At 38.7% G+C, this 25,863-nt stretch overlaps 2 protein-coding genes across 2 annotated transcripts in view; both read right to left on the reverse strand.

Moving 5' to 3' along the window:
• The window catches only part of bin3 (bridging integrator 3), a 34,764-nt gene extending 21,540 nt beyond the window's left edge, over positions 1 to 13,224 (reverse strand). Inside the window, exons 1-3 of the mRNA XM_037778452.1 lie at positions 13,087 to 13,224; positions 4,455 to 4,503; positions 2,822 to 2,862 (exon numbers count right to left, since the gene is read on the reverse strand). Coding sequence (XP_037634380.1) covers positions 2,822 to 2,862; positions 4,455 to 4,503; positions 13,087 to 13,094 — 98 coding nt within the window. The 5' untranslated portion in view covers positions 13,095 to 13,224. The remainder of the gene's footprint in view (positions 1 to 2,821; positions 2,863 to 4,454; positions 4,504 to 13,086) is intronic.
• Positions 13,225 to 14,511: 1,287 nt separating this feature from the next.
• Positions 14,512 to 23,196, reverse strand: egr3 (early growth response 3). Its single transcript, XM_037778800.1, has 2 exons — positions 22,609 to 23,196; positions 14,512 to 19,977 (listed from the first exon to the last, which is right to left on the reverse strand). Exons 1-2 carry the CDS (start codon positions 22,760 to 22,762, stop codon positions 18,899 to 18,901), a joined length of 1,233 nt encoding a protein of 410 aa, XP_037634728.1. The 5' UTR covers positions 22,763 to 23,196; the 3' UTR covers positions 14,512 to 18,898.
• Between the last annotated feature and the right edge of the window lie 2,667 nt (positions 23,197 to 25,863).

Raw genomic sequence — 25,863 nt, forward strand, 5'->3', positions numbered from 1 at the left:
ATCACTTGGCTGCATAGATAGCTGGCGGTGCTAAATAACCAGCCCGGGTTAAGGTGTATATATGCAACAGTATCCTGGTTTCTTTCGGAGTACTCCAGCTAGAAGATTCCGGTTTCAGAAAACGGGATATAGTGTTTACATGCTCAAACACATGAACGGGATACTCCAATAACCCAATCATAAACAGGTTATTCATGTCCATGTGAACACACCAAAAAATATCTGGAAATACTGATATGTGGTCAGTTTTATCATTTCCATTTTTGCGATGACAGTAAGTTTAAACAGTTGAGAAATCATACTACATAACTCAACTTTGTTTTGAATGCAATTCTGAATGCCAGTGGAGTCAATGAAGGGCATCGTGCAAAACAAACTCAAACTAAAATAGTCTTGCAAATTGGCTGACACAGTTAACACTTGAGAGTAATGAAAAGAGACAAATATGGAATGAGGAAAATAACAGTGTAACAGTAAAACCCTGCCAGTCACGGAGATCGGGTTGCAGGATAGTGGGTGAAAGCATCTCACCATGTAAACAAACTAGCGTGCTCTGAGCCCAATGCCTGTGCACTCAAGATGTGCTCTTGTAGTGCTTGTTTGTGCATGTGAAACTCGTGTTCCAAATAGTACCTCCTACTTTTAAATGTGTTGCACAATGCTGTTGCATCTTCCCTACTCTGTCAGCACTGAGAGAGAGCGAGAGAAAGAGCCATGCTGGATGAGTGCCAGGTGAGCCTGGAGTCTCTTTCCAAAAGGTGCTAATAGAGCGGCCTAGTAGAACAGCTGCTGCTCCTTGCTCCAGTGCCCCAATGTTGGGTCTGTGCAGCCACAATCACCTAGCCACATCGCCTATTGATAACTGGAAAGACACTACTGCATTTTATAGGACTTTCACACACACACACACACCCCTCACATGACACTAGATAATGAACAGGCATTCAACCACGTTTGACCATTCACACCAGATTCCTTTTGGGTAAATACCTGGTCAGTTCACACAAGAACCAGGTGGTATATTTGCTAATTGCAGATATAACATTTCGGTGTATATGTCGTTTAAGAAAATTCGTAAAAAGTGAAGCTGCTGATAGTATTCACATAGAGAGCACTGACATGTTTATTTTTTAAGCATACAATGTCTTAGCTCACATACACGATTAACTGCAATTAAATATTCTAATCGATTGACAGCCCTATTTATAACAAATGTAAGGGTTCCTTATCAATCGATCTAGCAATGTTTGTGTGTGATATGCGTTTATGTTAAATGAAAATTGGCTATTAAATTTTTATCAGACGTTTGTAACTCTAAAATATTGATATCAGTATCGGCCTCAAAAACCCTGCATCGGTATGAGAAGCATGCTGCTGTGCACATGGGAATTATACTTATTTTAGATTCAATATTGTTAATCCAACAAAATCAAATGTCAATTTACACTAAAATCTTTTGCCAGGCAGACAGAACTTAAAAACAGGAATCATGGTGAAGTCTACCGAGTATATTTAGGTCACAGATGAACCACGGTGTGCTGATATGGATCTCCAGGGTGGAGAACCTAAAAGTCCGTACATGCCTGCTGCTCTGACTCATCTATAAGGTCTATTGGCACCACACCTTCCTGATAATGGGCCCTCCTACTCAACAAAACCTGAGAGGAAAATGGTGCTCCCACTCATTCTGCGGGGCCCTCAGGGAGTTTCTCTAACCTCAGCCTCGCAGTAAGAGAAGGCCCCAATGTACTGAGCTCTCAGGTCTTTTGGTGCATAACTTCTCTGAACCCCTCTCCCCTCCTTTGTTTCATAGAAACACTGACATCATGTTACTCAATTCAAAGTAGGCTGGTTAAATAATAGCAGTCAACTGTTAATATATTTCATTTTTCAGTTTAGGCTTTTTAGTTGCTTGTAAAAAGCCTTGAGAATGTCCACAGGAAATTCCATATCATTATAACTTCAACTTCTAGCTTTAATCTAAGTTTATCATCTGATGAACATCTAATGGAAAGAAAGCTCTCTTTCCCAATTTCTAATTTCAGACAACACGATAGCACAAATGTGGGTCCTTTCACAGTTCAATGTTGAGAAAAAAAATGTGCCCAAACGCAGCAGGGATTGGCAAATGGAGTGGGACAAAGAAACTGTGTGTACAATGAGGAGCATGTTAAGTGTGAGTTTTGTCAGAGTGCTTTGTAAACATTTAAAGCCAAAATATCTACAAGCAAAATTATAAAATAATTGTATAATACACAACTATCGAATTTGGGATACAACATGTGTATACTGTATTTGTGAAAAGATCTTCCATCATCTTTTCTATACAGTGTGTCTGATTCATTCTTCTTACTTCATATTTCTCTGACTAGAATATGCACAATAACGAATATATATTTTATGATAAATAATACAAACACTTGTCATAAGGCTATTAATTTTGTTTCATTTAACTTCTAAATAACTAGAAAATGAAATGCTGATGATGAAGATAATCAGACAATGAAGCTTGCATATTGGCACAAGGAGACTTCTGACCGATGACTCGATTTAAGAACAGTACTTCCAGGAAAATAAAATGTGGATACAGATATGGTGTAGAAGAAATCACCTTTCACCAAACTGAAGGTACCAAAAGACCACAGTTTTACACACATGCATGCATTGGACCTTGAGCACACAACAGACAAAGTAGGTTTTGAGTTTAATATAACCTTGTATTACAATCACAAACTCTCCAAAGACACCACATATACCACATATAGGAAACCTCTTTGATCGTCTTTCTTAATATAGACCTTGGTTCAAAATGTGGACTTACTTTTGGAGCTTGTCATATTCTCGCTCGAAGTCTCTTTCAACCTAAAAAAAGAACAAATTTCATGTAAGATTCTGGGATTTCATTATTTCAAATGTGTCAATTGGATTATCACAAGGTATGAACACATGATAATCGTATACATACATCATACAGAGTCCGACGAACTACATGTCCCAAAAACTAAGTCAAGAAAAACGTTGGGGACAAAATTCCTTTTGACATTTTCGTATCACCGGGATAATACTAGTAACAACCAGTACTTGTTTGTAGTTTGAATGAATTATGTACATGGGTTGTTGGAGTCTCGAGGCTTGTGTTATCACTCAACCATGGTTCATTGGTTTAACCCCTTTACATTTACGCCAATAGTTCCTGGGTCATGTACTTTCTCGGGAACAAGGACTTGTTGGGGGGCACAGACCACAGCTCAGGAACTCAGCGGTTGAAATACTTGAGTGCATCAAGTTCCCAGGGTCAACGAGGGATAAGACAGCTTGTCCAACCATGTCTCTAAAACATGCCAAGCAGGTTACAGAGGCAGCATGGGTTTCCTGTCTTGTTGCTCTGTGGGCTTCTGGATGTAAACACAGTGGTCAAAACAACGAGGAGGGCAGTTGACACGTTGTCACCAGTGGATCATCTAACTGGGCTGCTCAAACCCACTCCCTGGTTTTTGCCAGGATGGGACAGGAAGCCGGGAACCCGGTCTGACATTGACTGCCGGGCCACAGACCCATTACAGTGGAAGTGGTTTTCTCCAGCAAGGATATCACCCACTCACTGTCACTTCAAGGTAACCACCTCTGCCCCCTTGCATGGCTCAGACATCACTCTTTAGGGTGAGGCACTCTGATGAAATTATTTAGACTACTATTCATGTTGTATAAACAAGGGGTTTCTCAAACTTTTTGGGCGCCAGGGACCCCTTACAGGGGAAAACATTTTCCAAGGACCCTCTCATAACTGTAACATCGATTCAGCATATGCTACCATTTGTACTCTTAGATGTCATTGGAACTATTTGTATTCTAAAACTTTACAATCTAAATACTAAAGGGGACTCTATGTAAGAATCAGAAATTGCTTATTAACAGCGACACCTGTGGCCGTTAAGTCAATGAAAGTCAGCATCCTGTCCTTGACAGCAGTTATAGCCTACATTTCAAATAACTGATTGATTGATTGATTTTTTTTTTCCCAGATACCGCCTTTAAGGTGCTAAATGCGAGATTGGGAGCATTTTCATTGCCTCCGCACAGCTCTCAACATGGCGACGGATGAGCCAGCGGCTTGTAGTTAACGGTGCTAACAGTGAAAACAATGACAAACTGATGGAGCTAACAGCGTTAATTAAGCATGCACGGCCGGCCCGGCTATGACAACAAAGCCCGGAGAAACTTGGATTACAACACACACAGAGGGAGAGTTACTTCATTCTCTGCTCAGGTAGACATTACGCCACTATATCTTTATATAGCTAATAAATGTTTGCTGCTATATTAATGCTCTGGATATCATATAGAGCAGCTTTAAAGCAAGTTTTTATCCATTTACGTAGACTTGATCACATTTTATGCACAAAACCTTTTTGATTGATGAGTGAATTGAGCTTCTGTTCTAGTGAGCGACTTACGGTTTTAGAGACAATCTGCTTCTTTGGTTGTCCAATCTTGAAGGGAATCCTGAAATCACACAAAGACAAATGACAGGTGACTGACAGACATAAGCGACTGGAAAATCACTACCTAAAAGGTGGAATTACTGAATGCTTAGATTGTCATCAGTTGCGTGATGGGTGACTAGAGGCTGGTAGAGGTCGAAAGGTGAACAAGGGCCTCTTTCAGATCCCTGACACCAACAATCTGAAGCTGTTAATTCCTGCTGCTTCTCTGGAGTGTGTGGTCAAAGCCTTGTACATTGACTACATGTCATCACTGAACACATCTGGCTCCCATCTCAGGCGGATATCACTAAACAGAAGTGGTTGTCCCTCTTCTCGATGTGGCTTTACTGCGTGACCCCGGCTGGCAATCAAACACAGATGCACATGCTATATTGTATATCAGGAACAATATTAAGCCTAGACACACTAATATATTGGGGCTCAAAAGGGGTTCAGCCAGGACAATGACTTGCTTTTAAAAGAAAACTTGAGAGATCATTGCTACAAATCAATCCAAAAAACAAAATGTCTTGAGGTTTAGTGTAACTGCAGTGGTTGCACCTCATTTTGAGAATGAAATACAAACTTTTCTTCACTCTTGAAAGACAAACACACTGACATCCCGACTATAGTTTTGGTAAAAGAAAAAGAAACATGTTCCTTCTTAGTTAAAAAACAATCTTTTATCCCCATTTCAAAACCCTACCATGGCCTTAATAAGTTGTTGCCGAGCATCAGAGTGCTTTGGGAATGCCTTGCCAATGTGCTTGGCTGTAGGTTTGTCATTGATGTGGCACTAATAGCCTGAAATCTAAGCTATATGATGGACAGTTGCCGCTGACAGGCAGGGTGAGGCAGCAGCTGCGTCAAAAGAAAGGTGTGTAGACTAATGAGATGGAAAAGAGAGGGTGTGATGTAGGGCCTCGTTGTGCAACCAGGGAATGCTATTGATGTGTGGGGAAGATCCTTTTTGATGACAGCTCAATCACAAAACTCAACATGGTCAAATAACCGCAAGATTAATCTAGTAAAAAAAAAACAGGTTTCACTAGTGGCTCAGGTAGCAAGATTTCCGTTGATTTGCTGGCTGTGTTGGTGCTGTGCTTTAGGTTGTATGGGGTACCAGTTGTCCTGACTGACCTTATATTTATTGAAGTTTTGAATAAATCCTTTATTCAGAGAATCTGTACAGATTACTGATGCCTAAATTGTTTCGTTTGGCTCAGGAAAGAAGTTTCACCCACTGTGTCATCATTCGGGTGAGACACACGGAAAATAACCACAGACATTACTCACCACCATCGTATGTGACTCACCTTTCTCTGATTACCTGATAAGTACACTATAACGTCACACCAAGTACAGCACGTACTGGATACGTATGTACGTAGTGGTTTTGAAGTTGTGGTATTCCCTTTCCAAAATACAACAGCAACATAATTTGTACATTTATAAATAAAATGTAAACTTAGGCTGGAGATCAATCGGTGCTCTCCCAAAGTTACAATAAGGTGGACCAGCCTCACACAGACTACATCTTACAAGATCTGTTTCCACTATGAGATTCAAGTCTGTACAAAAAATAAAAAAAACACTTGAGAATCAATTCAGCCTGGACAGACACGCACCAACCAATCCCCGAAAGTTGCCTCCCTAAACACTAGTTTATTGTGTTGAGTACATATCCAGTGTTTATGAATGATGAATCGGTAATTCAGGCAGAAACTACAACTACACACAGCTACACAAGTGACTCATATATATTAATAGGTTTTACACTAATAGGTACTATGCATCTCACTACTGGAACAAACTGCAAAACACTTATTCCTCTGAGGGACATTAAAGGATTTCTTGCTAATAATATTTGTGATTGTTTTAATTAGTGTGTCTGTGTGTGTGATTGCTTTGTCTGACTGAATTGTCTTATTATGATGTTGTATATGTAATTTGTTTCAGGTCTATTTTGTAAAAGAGATCTCAATGAGACTTCCTGAATAAATAAAGCTTGATTAACAAATATGTGCAATAGCCGTGCGTGTCCGTTGTAACAATTAACTATTTTATATCTGAAATTTCAGGGAACATAACATAGGGGTGGGCAATATATCAATATTATATTATTATAGTGATATGAGACTAGATATAGTCTTAGATTTTGGATATCGTAATATCATAACATGGCATTAAGTGTTGTCTGTTTCTGGTTTTAAAGGCTGTATTACAGTAAAGTGATGTGATTTTCTGAATTTACCAGACTGTTCTGCTATTATTTGTCTTTACCAACTTTGTCATTATATCCACATTACTGATGAATATTTATCAAAAATTTCATTGTGTAAAATTTTTGTGAAAGCAGCAATAGTTAAACCTACAATCGTCGACAATCGTCATAATATCGATAGAGATATTTGGTAAAAAATATTGTGATATTTGTTTTTCTCCATATCAAGCCCTTACATAACATGACTCATTCGTAAGAACCTCTTCTTACACAGAGTGGTTGCACAGCCAATGTGGTTGTATTTGTTGACTTGCCGTTCTACATTCCCTTTTAAATGGAGAGCACTAGCGGTGCATACAAGGCGATTTCGCAATTCTGCATTAGTTTATGTTTTTCTGGTTGGACAGTCGGGTTTTCTACCAACATTGCACAATGTTTGGCAACAGCTTTTCATGTTTGTTCCCATTTGGTGGGTGTGTCGGGGAGAAAATCATGACATCCACAGCAAAAACCCTAATGGAAGAGTTAAGCATAAACATTACAGTGTTCCAAACAGCCATCAACGCGCCATGAAACATATATTTAAATGTTAGCTTTCAATGTTCTCTTTTGCCATGTTTTGGCAGAGCTGACCATGACAGGATTGGTTTCTCAATGATATCAAGAGAGTCCAAGTCCAAGTGTAACTGTATTAGGATGGATTTTCCTTTTAATGTACCAAATTTGATATATTTGGAAAAAAAACTGAAGAGAGTCCTTAATGTTGTAGATTCAGAGTGTATCCACTTCTATAAAGAGCCAAAGGAAAGTGGTCACTCTCTCTTCAACTGCTCATGAGAACTGGCAAACACAGTGAGTGAAGTGTGCTTCGGGGAGGGAGAGGGAAAATGTAGCAGGCAACCAGAGGGAGAGAATGAGAAAGAGGGAGGATGGTAAGTCACTGTGAGAATCATTTCTAATGTTTCTTCACACAGCCATATTTCTGTAGGGGCTGTCACATTTAGAAACACTGGTAAGTTGGGTCCTGTGAACCCAGAACTAGCGTCTGAGATGGCAGAGGCCCGACCACAAGGCAGCTGAAGACCGAAAACTTATGTGTTACACCAGCTGAAGTCCAAAATTTTCTGAAAAAACAAATCTAAGCCTACTGATGGAAGGCGTGGGTAGTTCAGCTGATTGAATAGTGCCTTGGTATTTAGTGCTAGATACTTTGGACAATATGATGAATAATTTACTGTCATTATAGTACTTGTACGTTACAGTATTTGTATCCAGATTCACATAACCCATAAACATTTACTCACACAAGTAAATATACAAACCAATACCCAAAAGACAAAATATGTAGATAGGATAGTTTTCTGGGATAAGATTTGGAGAATCACAGTGACAAGAGCAGTTATTGGTAATATTCGGTCCATTTTCAGGCCCACATGCATTCAAAAAAGTGCTCTGTTACACATTGGCTGTCATCATCAGCAAGACGGTAAAATTGCATTTAGAGAGTTATCTGATCTTTGCTGTAATAGGCTACACGTCACTGCCATCAAGTAAGCACGTAGGCAAGAACAAAGACACGACAGTCTTCTCTATCCGGGACACATTATGCATCGACTGGAAGACCCGATGGCTTTTCACTAAAACTCAAAATGTGTATGCCATTACAAGGGACAGTGCATCATTCGACCTTGGATATTCCACGGAGCACAGAGGGCTAGTTGAAGATGTTGGGAAGTGGAATTGTTCTGACGATGACCCCAAAGTCAAACCCCTCACGTCATAGAGGCAAGTGTGCAAGCCCTACTGGAATGCGCCAGTCAGCAGAGCCCATAAAGGACTCTTTTCACTGGTCGAGCACCCCACTCTTGACCTTGTGTTTGGCGGTGCGTGCTGGCAGAAGCGTCGCTTGCCAGCTATTGACTGTCTGAATGAACTGCGTGACGCCATCTTGCTTCCTTGATTACTGACACTAAGAATATGTAACATTTTATAAAGTGAGCTAATGTACATACACGTCACAGACGTACTGAAAGAGTTCGTTATAAGCCTAATAATTGTAAGTTTCACTGCATTTCCTCTTGAACTGCGGATTTCTGAGAAACGAGCACTGAATCAATTCAAACCTCTTTTCAACCTTCTTAACAGCAGCACACAGTTGAGGACTGGTATGACAAAGCTTCCCATACTTATAAAAACAATAGTTATAGCTGAATCCATTGCCAAAAGAACAAGACCAGAATTCAACCATTGTGGAGGTTAATGGGTTGCAGACTTCTTGGAAACTGTAGAAAAGAAACAGCCCAGCTTCATTGCTGGCATTGCCCGAAAGCCATAAAATGTGAGGACGATGGATTACATTTTCTTGTCAAACAACCAAAAGTTCAAACTTATAAACACTAGGGCTGTCCTCGACCGAAAAAAAAAAATCTTAGTCGACTAACACTCTTACGATTTTGTCGACTAATTGATTAGTTGATTTAATATTAAGATCTGTGAAACTGAGTCTCTCCACAAAGAATCGCACAAAAGCACCACTTTAAATTTTGTGTTTACCAGAGATGTACTCATGAGTTTCTTATGAAAAAGCATGAAAAATGACTAATCGACTAAAGAAATCTTAGTCGATTATAGGACTGACCCAAATGTGTTGAAGCTTTGACCGTTGTCTATTCGAATTCTACGTTTTTAAAAGTTTTTTATAAGTTTTTATATATAAATCTGTAATAATAAAGTATAAATCCCCAAATATCCCATAAAATAAGGAATAATCCCACAACACTATTCATCATTCATATTCAACATGAATTATTATTAGTTATTCTCAGACGGACATCTATGTTTGTTGTGGATAGAGGTGCGTAACAGTAGTGCGGCAGCGGCACTGTCCCGGGCACTGAAATGATGGAAATGGAGACAGACGGACAGAAGAACATGTCAGCCTGCTGCGCTGTTCCACGAAGCTTAGAATACCTCACAATATTTCTCACCGAAGCTTCGAAGCCCAAATAATGGTATTCGGGACAGTCCTTGCCAACTAAGACCAAAACGACTGATCAGTTGACTAAATTGACAAAGAGGGGGCGGCCATAATAAACACTGACCAAAAGTTTGTCAGTGTTGAGATACAGATCTGATCTATTCAAAATTACAGCCATTTGATTTTCTAAAATCCCTCCTATGCAAACCATTGGCACCACACACAGCCGGCTATGAAAGACAATGTAACATGCCATCCCCTACGTGATACATACAATAGAGGGATAGACAGACTTTACAGAAGACTACACATCTTGCTGAACTTGATGGGGAACCGTTTCCCAGGAATAGAAAACAAAACTTGGCAAGACAACACAAAGGCAATAAAAATACAATATATACTGTATATGGTTGTCCACCCCTATATTTTCATGTGAACAAAACTTGAACAGAGTACATAATGCTACAGACTATAGCTATTTCTAGAAAGAGCCAAAATGAGAATACACTGGAGTAAATAAACTCTCAGACACCCGCTGAGTGAACCAACCCTTGAGTGAACTTTTTCTCATAAGCAAAAGTTTTGGGACGTTTTTCCTTGTCTCCTGAGAGAACTTGGGTTGGGTCATGAACTAGTGCTGATGTTGGTCTGTAATGCCAATTGATACATAGTGTATCATCTGGGTGATATCACTGAAATAAACTTAACTTATCTGATAGATAATATAATCAGAAATGCACAATACATTTTCTGATGTAGAAGAATATTTTTTTCTTGTTGTCATTTGGCTGAAAATGATAGCACAGCCTTGTTTGCTGTTGTTTACTTTCTCAGGGACGTCACCAGCTGGATGGAAGAGCTCTGATGACAAGACATGCGGACTCAGCTAATATCTGAGCAGATCATCCATTCAGACTATGTCATGAAACCAACTGTTGTTCACACCACCTCTCTTCATTCATTGAACTTAGTAACACAATCATCTGTGGCTCCATAGAAAATTACAAAGCAATACAACACCTAAAAACTTCCAAATCTTTAAAAGGGACATAATTTGGTCTAAAAGCACATCTATTTATATATAATACAATAACAATGACATGGTTATCACTTTCATATCCCTTGCTGATTGGGGTTATTTTCATTATTGATTAATCTGGCAATTATCTCCTCAATTAATGGAAAATAAATGGGTGTAAACTGCTCATCACAACAAAAAGGTGACATCTTGAAGTTGATTGTTTTGTCACACAAACAGTCCCAAAAACCCCAATACATTCATTTCACTATCACATCAGACAAAGAAAAGCAACAAATTCTCACATTTGGGACGCTGAAATCAGAAAATGTTTGGCATTTTTGCTTGAAAAATAATTAATAATAGAATAATTGGTCACCAAAATAGTTGCCGAATGATTTTCTTGTCAACCGACTAATCGACTAATTGCATCAGCTATAATACTTAATATTAAAGTGACTTCAGTTGTGGGGCTAAAATGACAAATGATACAGACGCTAAAATTAAACACAATCCAAAGACGGAGTCTGCAGACATAAATGTGTATACTATGTTCCCAAAATCTCATGAGACGTGAAAGATGGCAGCTGCTGCAGCGCTACCTCCGCCTCAACTCATTGAGAAAACAAATAGCAAGAGTCGGGTATGGAAGTACTTTGCGTTCGAGGCGGATTTACAAGGAGTAATAATAGATTCGCAAAAAACGGTATGCGGTGCAGTAACGGTGCCGTCGTAATTTTCTTTCCAAAGGTGGAAATACTTCCAATTCAGCAAAGCACCTCAAAGACAGACATCCAGACAATATTGTTTGTTTTAAATACTTGAAGGCTACATGTCTGTTCTGTGTTGCAATGTTAATAGATGTTTCTTTTTATTTATTACTTAAAGGCTACATGCATCAGTTTTTTGTAATGTTCAAATGTTTTAATAAAGGAGTGCGTGTTGAATTACATGGGATTTATTGTTTTTTTTTGTTTTCTTTTTACCGTGGTATCGAATTGGTATCGAGAATCGTGTAAATTCACTGGTATTGGTACCGACTACTAGATTTCTGGTACTGTGACATCCCTAGATGGTAATAGGGATGTCACGAGAACCGATACTCCGGTACCAACTCGGTACCAAAATTCTAAAAATGTGACGGTACTCGTTTTCTTCGGTACAGAAGGTACTGAACGATGCCTTTAATGGTCATTTGGTACCAGAGCGGAGGTACTGGAGATGCGATTCTTCCAGATCTAATGGGGGCAGTATACGCTTACAAGTGTTCAAGTGTTATTTATTATGTATTACTTAATGTAATGTACCTGTAATGTTCAAATGTTTTAATAAAGGAGTGTGTGTTGAATTACATGGGATTTATTGTTTTTTTTTTTTTTTTTTACCATGGTATCGAATTGGTATCGAGAATCGTGTAAATTCACCGGTATTGGTATCGACTACTAGATTTCTGGTACCGTGACATCCCTAAATGATAATCAACAGAACATCATCATATTACTAATATGTCCACACATGAGTACAACAAATAACAAAATGCTCAATGGTTGCGCTTGTCAATGTTGCATGTCAAAACGCCAACAACTAGGCTAATGCTCAAATCCCTTTAAATGGCCTCAGTGTTGACCCTATTGACCCCATTGACCTAACAATTATGAGTTTCCATGTTATGCTAAAGGCACAACCAATGTTTATTTAAACAGCACAAACAAGCAGCTATAATATTTATTATTATTCAGATTTTATGATATGTTGTGTTTTTATTCCTGTTATTTCTTGATGTTAATGTAAAGCACTTTGGGTGCCTTTTGGTTATTGTAAAGGGCTATACAAATAAATGTTGATTGATTGATTGATTAGGATAAATACAGTTGTCTGAACTGATCTAATGCTCAAATCCCTTTAAATGACCTCAGTGTTGACTTTATTGACCCAACAATTAGCTCAAGGCACAACCAATGCTTATCTAAACAGTACAAACAAGCAGCTATAACTCCAGACTGCACTGTTGATCTATTAAACTTGGTTCTCTTGCTTAAGTCAACACTAGTGTTAACTTTGTACTGTACAAGTTAGCTTAGCTTAGCTAAACACTCGACTTATTACTGCTGAAAGTTCAACATTAACAACAACTATCGTTACCACAGCTGTTTAACAAGACTGATATACACATTATGACCTGTTTTATTGTCCCTCGGTGAAGTTTCACTCGTTTTTAACAAGCTAAATTAGCACTAACTTAGCTGTTCTACTGTTCTGCTACCAGGAAGTAGACGGAGCCCGGTGGACAAAACATCTGTCTTAGTTCGCTATTTACTAGATTTCTTTCAAGTTATACTGTTATTATAATACGTTAACTTAATGGTGTAGACAAAATACATACCAGCTCATTTTGAGTGAACTTTTATTCCTGTTTCATTGGGTAGTTTTGTTATTATCTTCCCGAGGACCTCATTCCCCCTTTTCTACCAGTCAACAGAGGAGCTTTAAACCGGAAGTCCGGGGCTTAGCCGGGGGTCGTACTTCCTCTCAGGAAGTTTTAAAGGGGAACAAATATATATATATATTATGTTTTCATATAATAATACACTACTAGACTAATCTCTACACATCAGATCTGCTCCTTCTACGGAGTCTTTCAAAGCACCCACCTCTTTTCTTTGGCTTTTTTATTGTACTTGAATTGTGATTACTAATTGACCTTTTATAATGTTTATTATAACAGTCTTATACTCATGGATTTGCTGGACTAATGCTCAGACATTAATGAGGGATAATTTGAAATCACCTGTTTGTAAGCTTTTTACTGAATGTCTGCTTAGTTTATTTGTTGAGGTGAGAATGAACTTGGGAAAAGCCCCAACTTAAAGGAATAGTTTGACATTTTTGGAAAATACAGTTATTGGCTTTCTTGCCAAGAGTTAGATGATAAGATCGATACCACACTCATATATGGAGTACGTGTTTATTTATTTTTGTATTCATTCCCTTATTTATTTACTCTTCTATTTATTTATTTATTTTATTCATTTTAATTTTATTTATTTATTTTTGCATTTTTTTTATTTATTCATTTATTTTTACATTTATTTATTATTAATTTATTTACACTTATTTTATATTTATTTTTAAATGTATGTATTTATTTATTTATGCATGATTTTCCCTTTAAGTGTCACCCCTTATTTATTTCCCGAGCATTTATTTAGGTATTTACTTATTTATTTATTTATTTATTTAAAAAGGATCCCCATTAGCTGATACCAATGGCACCAGCTGGTCTTCCTGGGGTCTGAAATCAAGTACATTACATCTATCACATACATACAATATACAACATCATATTTGTGTTACACTGATAACATTCAAATTTTCATATATATAATATATAAATTTCACATTCATACACAATCTTCTACAACCATTTAGGTTCAAGGCCCATCACCAGGGAAAAGGAACAAAAGAAAAAAACATACATGACCAACACTGGACTATCGATCAGCTGCTTAAGTAATGTATTCTTAGATGGTATTTCATTATAACAGTCTTTTACTCATGGATTTTTATCTTGGTCTCTGTCTGTGGATGTGTGTGATTTGTTTTCTGCTCTGTTGACCTGTTTTTAATAATTTTTTATTGGTCAGCTCATGTTGTTTTAAATGTGCTATAGAAATAAATTTGACTTGACTTGACTATACAGCTCATGTTCACATACTATTATAAAATGTGTGTTTATAATGTAGAAATATTCATGTATGTGTGTGTGGGGGGGATGTAGGGTATGTGTGCACGCAGGGATCCAAGAAGGCAAGTGATATTTTTCTTTATTCAAGTACTTACATAGAAATAACAAAACAATTGCATTACAACAAACTGAAGTGCCAAGTAAACATGGGGAGCACATCTCCCCCCCATCACAAGGATATAGTAAAATTCATTTCAATATTCAGCTCATCATAAAATGACCTTATTATAAGGTAATAAAAACATGAAATAGGCTAAAGGACATCCACAACATTTTAAACAAGACCCCTTGTTTTCTTAAAAAAAAAAAGAAAGAAAGAAAAAAGAAAAAAGCCAACAGAACAGTTATCCCAGTGTGTGTGTTTTCAATTGTCTGTCTTGAATTGTTGTTATCCCATTTCACCCAAATGTGACTTATTTTCATGCATAATAAAGAAATGAGCACCACCCACAGCATCTGGGGGTAGCATTTCCGTGCACATGCAAACATGAGGATATACTGTAATGAAAAGGAAACACAACACAACAGAAAACAGTGAGTATCGACTCCATCCGAACACCATGGTGTCACCGTCGAAGACCACAAAATCCCTGAAGCCACCCTGTAGTCCATTAAGATGACATGAGTAGCCTAATATCTACACATTATTGAAATCTCTTCAAACGTGAGGGGTTTTTTTTATTAAAAAAAAAACAAATCTTGTAATTATTAATTGTCACGAGTGAGCCCAAGCCTATTGCCCTGCCCAAGGCCAACTTCACGGAGACTAAAATCAAACAGTTAAACACAAACATTAGCACAAGGCTGCCTTCAACTGCAAGCAGACTGAGGTCACATTTAGGATTTGTTTCTCCTGTGGAGTTCTCATCTCATATTGTTTTTGATCAGCCAACCCTGCAACCCAGTTTGGCACAAAGATGGCTGCTGATGTTGGCTCAGATCCAACATGGAGCAGAGAACGAGGATGAGACAAATTCCAATTTCAGAGCGTTCAGCCGCCCACTTCTGGACAATAAAACATAAAAAAACATAATATAAATTATTCTTGGAGAAGCATTATTAAGAGGGGGTTGTTTAACAAATCATTGACATATATCTATAGCATTCACACGTTACACAGAAGGACTATTGTTCAGCAGAACACGGTGCAGCTTGTATTGTTGTTCAGCCACCAGACTATATCGAAGGAGTAGGATGCAGGGGGGATCATATAAATTTTACAAAATCTATCTGTCCATTACAAAAGTGTCACAAAACAAAAAAGTGACAACACACAGTGCGAGGATATGACCGATGAAATATTGAGTTTGCAAAGTCGTAATTACATGGCTTCATTTAGACATGGGAATAGTTTGGTGTAGTCTCCGCCTTACTCTGCGTCGTTCATCAACACAAAGCAAACATAAACACAGTTTTCTCTCAGAGGAGGCCACATCCTATATATCATCATTAAAAACGCACCAGCAAAGTGTCAAATCAAGAGCACGCGAGAGCATAATTTTTGGTCGAATAAATTAAAAAGGATCCAGAGTCTATAATGAACAGTGTCTAACATGAAATTATTCTAGATAAACATTTTGTGTTTCCTATCACCTCGTATACTATATATACTCTTTTGTGCGGCTGACTCCATGAGGCTGTCTGCTACATGATGTTTACGTTACAGTCTGTTTCTCATTGCGAGATTTAACCTGGCAAATCCCAATCAAATGTTTGAATCTTAGTTATTATCGAGCTTTGGGATCAGACATGTGTACAGTAAGAAGTTTTTAAGCTGTGTGTTCAGTTGCATTTTAATGGGATAAGCTCAGAAAAGTTTCATTTGTCGATGACCATCCATGCAATAATGGATTTTTTTTTTATGATGCAAAACTATTGATTTACAGTTTGATGTCACAGGGTGTTAAACAATCTGAAAAAGTGCAAGGAGGTCTGTTCATTTAACCACGTAGATGAGTTGAGAAAAGACTCTCTGAGGCCAAATTAATTGGAAAATAAGTGGACACTTGCCAGGAAGCTCAGCAGGGAAAACTGGTTGTTACAGGAAAGGGAAAGCATGGCCTCGGAAGCTCATTTCTGTATGCACTGTGTTCTCTGTGGCACTGTTTTTCTCAACCTCTCTTTTAACCTTTGCATTCGTCAGTCGATATTCTCTTTAAGTCTGATTGCAGTGTCGACAGACTGGTACAATATGTTTTTTTTTTCCCAACTGATAACAATGTTTTTATAATTTCTCTGCCTCATGCATACAGCATACATTAATAATCAGAGAGCACAGGCAATAAACAGAAATACTGTTGGTCAAAGTAGATGCGGAGGAGAAGTTTATCTGGTATTTGAGTGATTAACTTAAAGGGTAAAAACAGAAATGATCTTGGCACAAGGTTATTACTCATCTGATTTCACTCTAGAGGGCCATATTGCAGTCTTGCTGGCATCAGTAAGTTTTATCAAATGTGGTCATTGTTGTGCATTTGTCAATACTGTTATAATACACCTTTAAGACCCCATAGAAGCTAATGGAAGCCTACACAAAATGTTTCATTGAACGATATAATAACTATTTCCTTCTATCAAGGACAAAGACCAATAAGGAACGTGAAAATATTGTTTAAGAAAGGATGCAATCATTTAGTCTCCTATCTATCCGAGAGCAACCGGTGTTTTCTATGCAATGGGGAAGATGTGTTAATTGAAATAACTGATTGCGGCTATAATGGAGATAAACAAAATGTAAAAAATCTCACTGTTTATTTCAGAGAACACATTAGTGCTTCCTTAAACCACTTTTAAAAACGTACAAATGGTGCAAATGCTATTATTCTTTTTTTTTCTTTTATGGAAGATAATAATACACCATATTTGGCACCGTTACAGTGCTCCGAAATTTTTTGCAATGACCTATGACAACAAAATATTCTGTATTATAACTACATTACTAAAAAGCTTTAAGACACATTCCGCACAAGTATTCAGTCAATTGAAACTTCTTGTTTATGCAGACATTTTGTATTTACATAGTGTGCATGGAGGCATGCACATTATATGCACAATTTAATACTGAGTTATGATGCATTTGACATTTTGAGTACAAAAGTGAAACTTCTACTGTAGCTACCTGCATACATGTTTGTATACTGTACAAAAAACAACAAGTCCTTAGTTTACAACTCAGTCTCAGTCTCTCTGTATTATAGAAAAGATGTAAACATAGATTTGGACATTTTTAATTTTTCTCTCACCATATGCTGCTAATCGTTTGGTGATTTAAACCAAGAAGTTTTTTTTTTTACACTGTGTATCCTTCATTCATCTTTGCTTTCATATACTGCTGGTTTGCAACCCAGTGTCATTTATCTACTGCAAGTAGTTCAGCCTGTGTAACTGTGCTCTTAGTTAATTTGATTTACGGGTTGTTGGCATATGTCACGAATATATTGCATATAATTGCAGAACTCAAGAAAACTGAAAAAAAAAATGAAGTGTTGGTGAGCTTTTCAAAAAAAGCATCAGAAATTATATCTGGTAACACCACACAAAGCCACCATATAAAAAAAAAAAAGGCAACAAAAATACACAGTGTCTCTCAGTGACTACAAATAAATAAGTGTTGGCAAAGGCATTAACTGCTGCAGGCATGTTTGATTTATAAGTACAGGTAACAGGACAAGACAAGATCGGTTTGCTTTGTGGAACCCATTCAGTCATTATCTCCACCAAATAAATCTAAATCTGAGATGCGGTGTTTGAATCGGATCTTTCTTCCTTTGACTCAACATGTGTGCTAAGCTGATATCACTGCTATGTTTGGCAAATGTCAGGCACGATAATAAGAACAAGGTTGGCTGTATCACCACAATACATTTGGCACATTCTTTTGAGAAAACAACATTCAAATAGAAAATAAAAAAACGACACCTCAACGAAAACAACAAAAAGACAGTCAAGTGCCACTAATAAGGTATCCATGACAGTACACAAATATAACCAATTGCACTTTTAAACAGCCTAATAATATTAATGCATACATCCCAGACAACGCACCCCTTTAACCATTGTAATTTTGTCTGTTTTTGACTCCTATGGTGGATTCTGGCTTCCTTCCAATTTAGAAATTCTCAGTAAAATTTACAAAAGTGTGTCCACCCCAGAAACCTACAGAGTGGCGTTATGGACAGAATGTGCCAAAGTGCCCTTCTTTGTGTTGGCGCTGTGTTACAGTAGCTGAGGCTCTGAGTTACTTGAAAGAGAAGGGCGTACATGTAGCAGCCTTTCCCCTCTTACTTAAACTAAAGGCATCCATCTTAAAATAGAAGGAACTAAAAAAGAGCAGGGGACGTAAAAGAGAGGAAAAGAGTCACCTATTTTGCTCATAGTGGACCTGATCCCTTCTTCTTAAGTCTCTTTATGGGGCATGGTGAGGGTCCAGTCCAAGTGCACGTAGTGACGGTCATGACGTCCCCACTGTTGGCCCCCCACAGGAGCTAGGTGGCGAGCTGTGGCTCCCAGCTGCCCCACTGCTCTTGTCAGCTGGCTTCTTGTCCTTCTGTTTCAGGTGCACCTTTGCGTGTCTCTTTCGCTCGTCACTTCTGGCAAACTTGCGTCCACAGAACTCGCAGGAGAAGGGCTTCTCGCCCGTGTGCGTGCGGATGTGCGTGGTCAGGTGGTCACTCCGGCTGAAGGAGCGCATGCATATTCGGCACTGGAAAGGTTTGTGACCTGTGTGGATGCGAAGGTGACGGGTGAGCTCGTCTGAGCGCGAGAAGCGTCTGTCGCAGTTCTCTGCTGGACAGGCGTGTGGCCGTTCGTGGACGGGGGTTTTGCTGGGACGGTTGGGGTACTTCCGAGGTCGGATGGGTTTGAGGGTGAGAGTCTGTGGCGGTGGGTGGTGCTGAGGAGGGTGCTGCTGCCCGCCGATGAAACCTGGGTGAATTTGCTGCTTGTCTTTGAATGCCCTGATGGTCTCCAGGGGCGTGATGGGTGGAGGGTTGACTCGGATGGGGTCCATGCTCTGGAAGGGCTTGTGCTCCATCACGCCAACCTCCCCCTGATGGTGGAAAAGGTTGTAGTCAGGGATCATGGAGAAAAGGCTGCCATCCATGGAGGCTTTGGATGTGGAGTGATAGTCATTGCCGGGGTAGGCTAGACCCGTGCTGGTGGCCGGGCTGTGGTGGAAGGAGACCTGGTCCTGGTACAGGTCACTGCAGGTGGAATAGGCAGGCAGTGGTGGACCGTACACCTGCTCCATATCTGACGTCTGCCCACCCATGCTGGCTGCGGAGGACGATGTCTGTGTCGTTACCGTGCCGGGCGATGGAGAGACGCCCAGGATCCCCGCACTGACGAGGCTGATGATATTGTTATCAGAGCACCAGCCGGAGCCACCGATGCCACCTGACGGAGGAGTGTCAAAGGCAAACTTCCCCAGATAGGTGACAGTCTGCCCGCTGCGATTGGACTGGAAGCTGGATCCATACTGAATCTCTGCAGTTGATTTCTCGCTTCCCATGCCCAGATCCATTATATTATCTAGATAAAAGCAAACAAAAAAAAACAGATATCATGAACAAATCATCCACACAATGTTGCACAAATCAGTTGGGAACAAAAAGCCTGCAAAAGTGATAATGTGGCACAAATTGTGAAAAAAAAAAGTCAAGAAAATTCACTTTGTCAAGCTATATGAACTTGAAGTGTCAGTCCTCGGTTTGTCCAAAATTCAGCTTTTCTGCATATCTCTGCAATAGTGTGCCAACGGGAGATCAAAAATAAAAGAAGTCCACTACAGTTCATAAAGAAATGTGAGCGCTGTCAGACCTGTAAGTTAAGTGAGTGACTGCTGCATGTGAGACAGTGGTGTCTCTCTCTCTCTCAGATCCCACAAGCTCTCATAAATCAAGACCTAAACACCCCCTTTGATCCAGTCATTGTGTCCCTCAGGAGGACAGCCAAACTGAATGGCAAGATCTGATTTCTTTACAGCAGGGAGGATTATAGGCAGGCAGACGCCACATCTATCACGCTCAAGGATTCAAAACACATTTGCAGCACAGAACATCTGCACATTAACGGGGGTAAAAAATGTTTAAGTGTTTCCAATCCAATCTCTGCATTAGCGAGCTTAAGAACATTTTCACAAATTTCCTTGATATTTTAATTGTACAGAATCTCACACTTCACACACTGAATACGCACAGACACACACATTTAACTTATTCCAAAAACGCCATAAAAACCATCACATGCAGATGTGCTTAATGGGGACACATTTATGTGCTGATCGTGCTCCGAGGGCTTAATGTGAGACATTTGAAAAGAATTCTTTCTTAAACAGAAGTTAAAATACACGTCTCTTTTCCATTTGCAGGAAATCATACACAGGAGTGCTTAAATATTCACTCGCAGTAATTACAGCCTGCTGGAATTTGGCTAAAGGCAAAAATCATAATGAAACAAACAAAAGCTAAATTACGTATAATGCACAATAGCTTTGTGACACACAAGGTAAGAACAATGACACTTGTGGCATATTTTTTTTTTGAGGGTTATGACATTTAGAAAGAAAGCCTGAGTTGATATTATTGTATTTTACTCTATAAATCTTTAGTCTTTTGGAGGTCATTTGATGGGATATTTAAACAAAATGAGAGGCATAACATAAAGTCATCCCTCTTTTCTTAGAGGTCAGCGTTGAAGAGCAAAGCACACACCTGCTCCACCTGTAAAATTACAGCATGCTACTTTAAAAATATATTATTGTTATTTGCCCCAAAAATAGCATACATACTAAAATTACATATATTAGTTTATAATGTGAATTTCATCAAGATCAGACATAATATAAAACAGCAACACACACCTGTACTGCAACATCTTTTTTTTTTCCTATTCAGCTTCATCCCATTTGTTTAAATATCTCCTGTCACATAAAATACATTTTGTTGCCGTGTTTATAAAGAAATGTCATATGTTGCTTATATTTAATTTACTTATTTAAAAAATGATGCTATTTATAAAACTTGGCGCTGATAATTAAATAACGCACACTTCTCAGGTAAATAAGGGGAACATATTTTGGTTTAAATTCAAGCTGTTGTTTTTTTTTTATTTAAAAAAAACTTGAGCATTAAAACGGATTCATGAACAAACAGGGGAAATGTAAATTGCGGTCAGAGCATCACATGGAGAGCTTCGCCACAGCCAGGAAACTAAAGATTTAGAGTAGATTTGGTGCAGCATTGACCCATCACCTCAGAAGGTGAGCCTGGACAATTAGTGATTGATTTAATGCCAAACACTGAGCTCAACCAACAAGTCCTCTTTATGTAGGCGTCTGAATTAATCACAAATATATACGTAATCTGGACTATAAGCAATAAATCAATCAATATCTCCGGCTTCGGCATTTAGGGGCTATAAGATGGTTCAGGGGCCCTGAGTTTAAAGATGGTATCATATATATATTTTTGGGAAAAGCAGCCACACACGCCTACTAAAATCCAAATCTGTGACATCTTAATAGAGTTGTGAATGAAAGTCATTGTGTAAAGTAGTTGACACATCTTTGCGCGTGGATGTTAGATTAATAAATGTGTAGTTTGACCACATGAATTAGACATAATAACCTGCAGATTTCAGTTTGTGGTGGACTTTGCGTAAAACAGCCTTTTTCCACCACAGCCGTTCATAAGACATAAGACATTTCCTCTAACACGCCTCAGCTTTTGGGAATTAAAATCAATATAAATATGGGAGATTTGCTGAAATATAATCTCTTAACAGATGATATTTAAAAAAAAAAAAAAAAAAAAAAGTTGTGATGAGTACAGGTGCGTTTTTCATGTTGCGTTTTGGAATCACATTTCGGCTATATATACGGACGAGGAAGAAAAATGAAAAAGAAACAAAACATATGGAAACGGCTGAAAGTGAGTTATTTTAAAGGTGTATCTCATTCTGATACTGTGTTACACCTGACCCCGAAAGAAGTGTATCCAGTACAGGAGCGTGTCTTTGTGCGCAACAGCAGCCAGCGCGCAAACAGGTGCTCCGAGCGCCAAAAGACAACTGTTGCCTTTTTACGCTCCACATCTCAGTTTGAACCACTTTAAAAACAACACACACATAAGAAGAAGAAAAAAGTAGATAAAAAAATCTTACCTGTGTTCATCTGTGAATAGTGGTTAATAGATTCCGTACTGGTGAAAATATTCATAGACGTCGGGATGTCCTCTTCTGGGTAGAGACTGTCAGGGATGGTGTTTATTAAACTGCTCATGGTAAGAGGGAGCTTCTCCGCTAGTTTCCCTGTCATAGCACTTATATTCAGTCCGACATTTAGAAAAAGGTATCCAACACAGCGGGTGTTCTCAAAGTGGAAAACACAGGTGTTGAAGAAAAAAAAAAAAGAAGAGGAGAGAGGAGCAAGGATGGATCCTGTTGCTGCTGCTGTATCCAAAGTATCCGGAGTATCTCCTCCTGTGTGCTCACAGGCTTACTGTTGTTATTAATCTGATCACTGTGGAAGCTGCTTGTTGTGAGGGGGAATTTGAAGTCTGTGAATCAAATGGAGGAGGTGGTGGTGGTGTTGGTTGCACAAGAGCGGCTCTACTTGCTCTATTGGAGCTGGATAAGGGGACTCCAGTCTGCACCGTGTTAAATAGGGGGATGGAACATTCGCGTGACGTAGATGACCATATATGGACAGAGCGCTCCTGCGCCCAGGCTCTCCGCGCGTCAGTCGGTGGAAACTACAGTGGAGGCAAAAAGGCTCCGATAGATAGATAGAGAGAGATAGAGCTACAAAGTTTACTGAATCTCCAGTCCTTCTTCGGGATGTGTGTTCTCTCCTCTGTTCCCGTCCTTGTGGAAAACATTACAAGCGTGTTATCTTTTTAAAATATTTTTGAGAGTTCTTTTAACATGGTCATGGAGCATATATATATATAGTATATTTGTATTCTAAGGGGGTATTGTTCCTATGCAGAGGGTATAGTTTAGTTTATTTATTGACTACACTGTTTTACATTTTAATAATTTATTTATTTATTGTGTTTGAGTCGAATGTGCTACTTTATTTTGTTACTGTAATTACCTTGTGCCCTTTTCTACCTTTTTTCTTTTCTTAAAGCTGACTCGGTGTAAACTACTCAGAATTCCAATGTACTTATATTAGGTGCAAATGGCAAATAAAACTCTTGAACCTTGAATCTTTATTATTGTCAGGCGTTATGATGATGATGTCCATGGCACACTGTGGGCTTTTTACGCAGCTGTGTTTGTAAAAGAGAGAGAGAGAGAGTGTGTGTCTTTATGTCACAAGTTTGTTTTTTTATATTCTAAACTATTTATATTCAAACTATTTTTTTTTTTTATCCAAATAACTTGAAAAAAAAAAAAACTCTGGATAGTTGGATTTAGCTCTTGGTGAACGTGCACACACGCTGTATTGCAGAACACTGGTTCAAACTCCCATTTTTCATGCTGCTCACACTTATACAAAGACAGTAATTGACTTGAGTTAATCGCTTGTAAATATTGCAAGCAGCGTTGTAAATCCACACAGGCTTGCTTTGACTTGGAGAACCAAGTGACCGCTTACAAGTGGAAACTCCAAATAAGGCAGTGTCCGGCCACGCCCCCTTTGTGTCTGTATTTGGACATGTGAGTTCCGGGTGAAGTAGAAGTGGAAAAGTGATCGGAAGCCACAGAGATGACAGTGGACGAGGCGTCATGGTTCGCTTTTTCACCAATTTGCCAACTTGTGAAAAAGTCTTATAATGTTATAAAAATATCCCCTTTATGATTGTGACACAGGCAGCTAAATAAAGCCTTATGGGGTCATACACAGCTTTCATATCACTATCACAATCATCAGCTTCTGCACTCCTAATAATGAGGATTTGCTGAACTTTATATTTCCTGCTGTAGCTGTAACAATATAAAAACACACAGGCCCTTTTGCAAAAAAAATTCACAGAAAAAATATTGAATGAAATGTCACTGCCTGAATATTCAGACCTGAGAAATTAATATAGTACCTCAATGAACCAGAAGTGTAAACAGAGTGTGTGGGAGAATTAGTCTGAATCATGCTCTGTGTTTAGGGGGCTTACACAAACAGAGCAGCCAGAGTGATCTTGTGCGTCTCATTACCACAGGCAAGTCCTCCATCCATGTGTCTGTGTGAGTAGCAGTCATACCAGCGGGCAGAGCAGGGTCCTCTCTCTGGAGGGGTGGGAGGTCTTGTTCACAGTCTTGTGCCTTGAATCAGAAATATAGAAAACAATGATCCTGATGGACTTGATTCAAAATCCAACACTCTTGTGTCCAACCAAAGATAGATTTTTTTTATGTCGACTTAATCATCGGCCTCATACTGACTCACTCCCTAAACTGCTTCTCTTTATCACTTTTTGCACATCGATCCAGGTCAAAAGGCACCACAAGTTAAAATAGCAACACGTCTCATGTTGGAGCTGTTCACATAGCTGAAGAATGATTATTACAATGTTAAATGGTGAAAATTCCTTCTGAACTGACTTTAACAACAAATCTGTGGAGAGTGAATGTGTCAACATGTTAATTAAGTCCTTATTTGTGTACCATTGAAAGATTAAAGCTTCAGTAGACAGTCATTTTTTGGCATCATTGGGCAAAAATTCCATAATAACCTTTCAGCATATTGTAATTCAAGTGTTCTGAGAGAAAACTAGATTTCTGCACCTCCTCATGGCTCTGTTTTCAGGTTTTAAAAAATGTAGCTGTGACGGAAGGCCTTGACCAATCACAGGTCATTTCAGAGAGAGAGAGCGTTCCTGTTGGCTGTGCTCCGCCAGGTCATAACCTTTCGCATTTTACAGGTTAACAGTACACTACAAGATGTTTCTGAAAACATTTGAGATGTGAAATAGGCATTACAGTAATATATTTTAATTAATTAATTAATTAATTATTAATTAATTCATATTTGACCTGTGCGGCCTAGTTTGACCGTTTGGTCGAAGATCGGGATTGACTGACTCGTGTCTCTCATAGACAGAAGCTGAACGGCAGACTCCAGATCAGCTCTGACTGGTTGTTTTCCTCCGGTCTGTGAAATCTTACAGATGCCATTAGGAGCACCGAAGGACACCAGAGGACACAGAGGCACATCATTTTTTTTTCAGATTACCTGTCTCATGCACTACTGTCAGGATAAAGTGAACGTTTTATAAAAATAACTTTTTATAATAAGGACAGTATAATGTAATGCAGAACAATGCCATGGCCTAATCATAAAGACTTTTATAAGCTTACATAAGGAAGTATTTAAAGCAGGGTTATTGCATCAGATTGTGTTGTATTGTCTGTTGTTCCTGTTATTTTGTCCAGCCCATGAAGTCGCACAGGTTGATCAATGCAGTCGGAGATCCG

The sequence above is a fragment of the Sebastes umbrosus genome, chromosome 8 (genome assembly GCF_015220745.1).
Source record: "Sebastes umbrosus isolate fSebUmb1 chromosome 8, fSebUmb1.pri, whole genome shotgun sequence".
NCBI lineage: Eukaryota > Metazoa > Chordata > Actinopteri > Perciformes > Sebastidae > Sebastes > Sebastes umbrosus.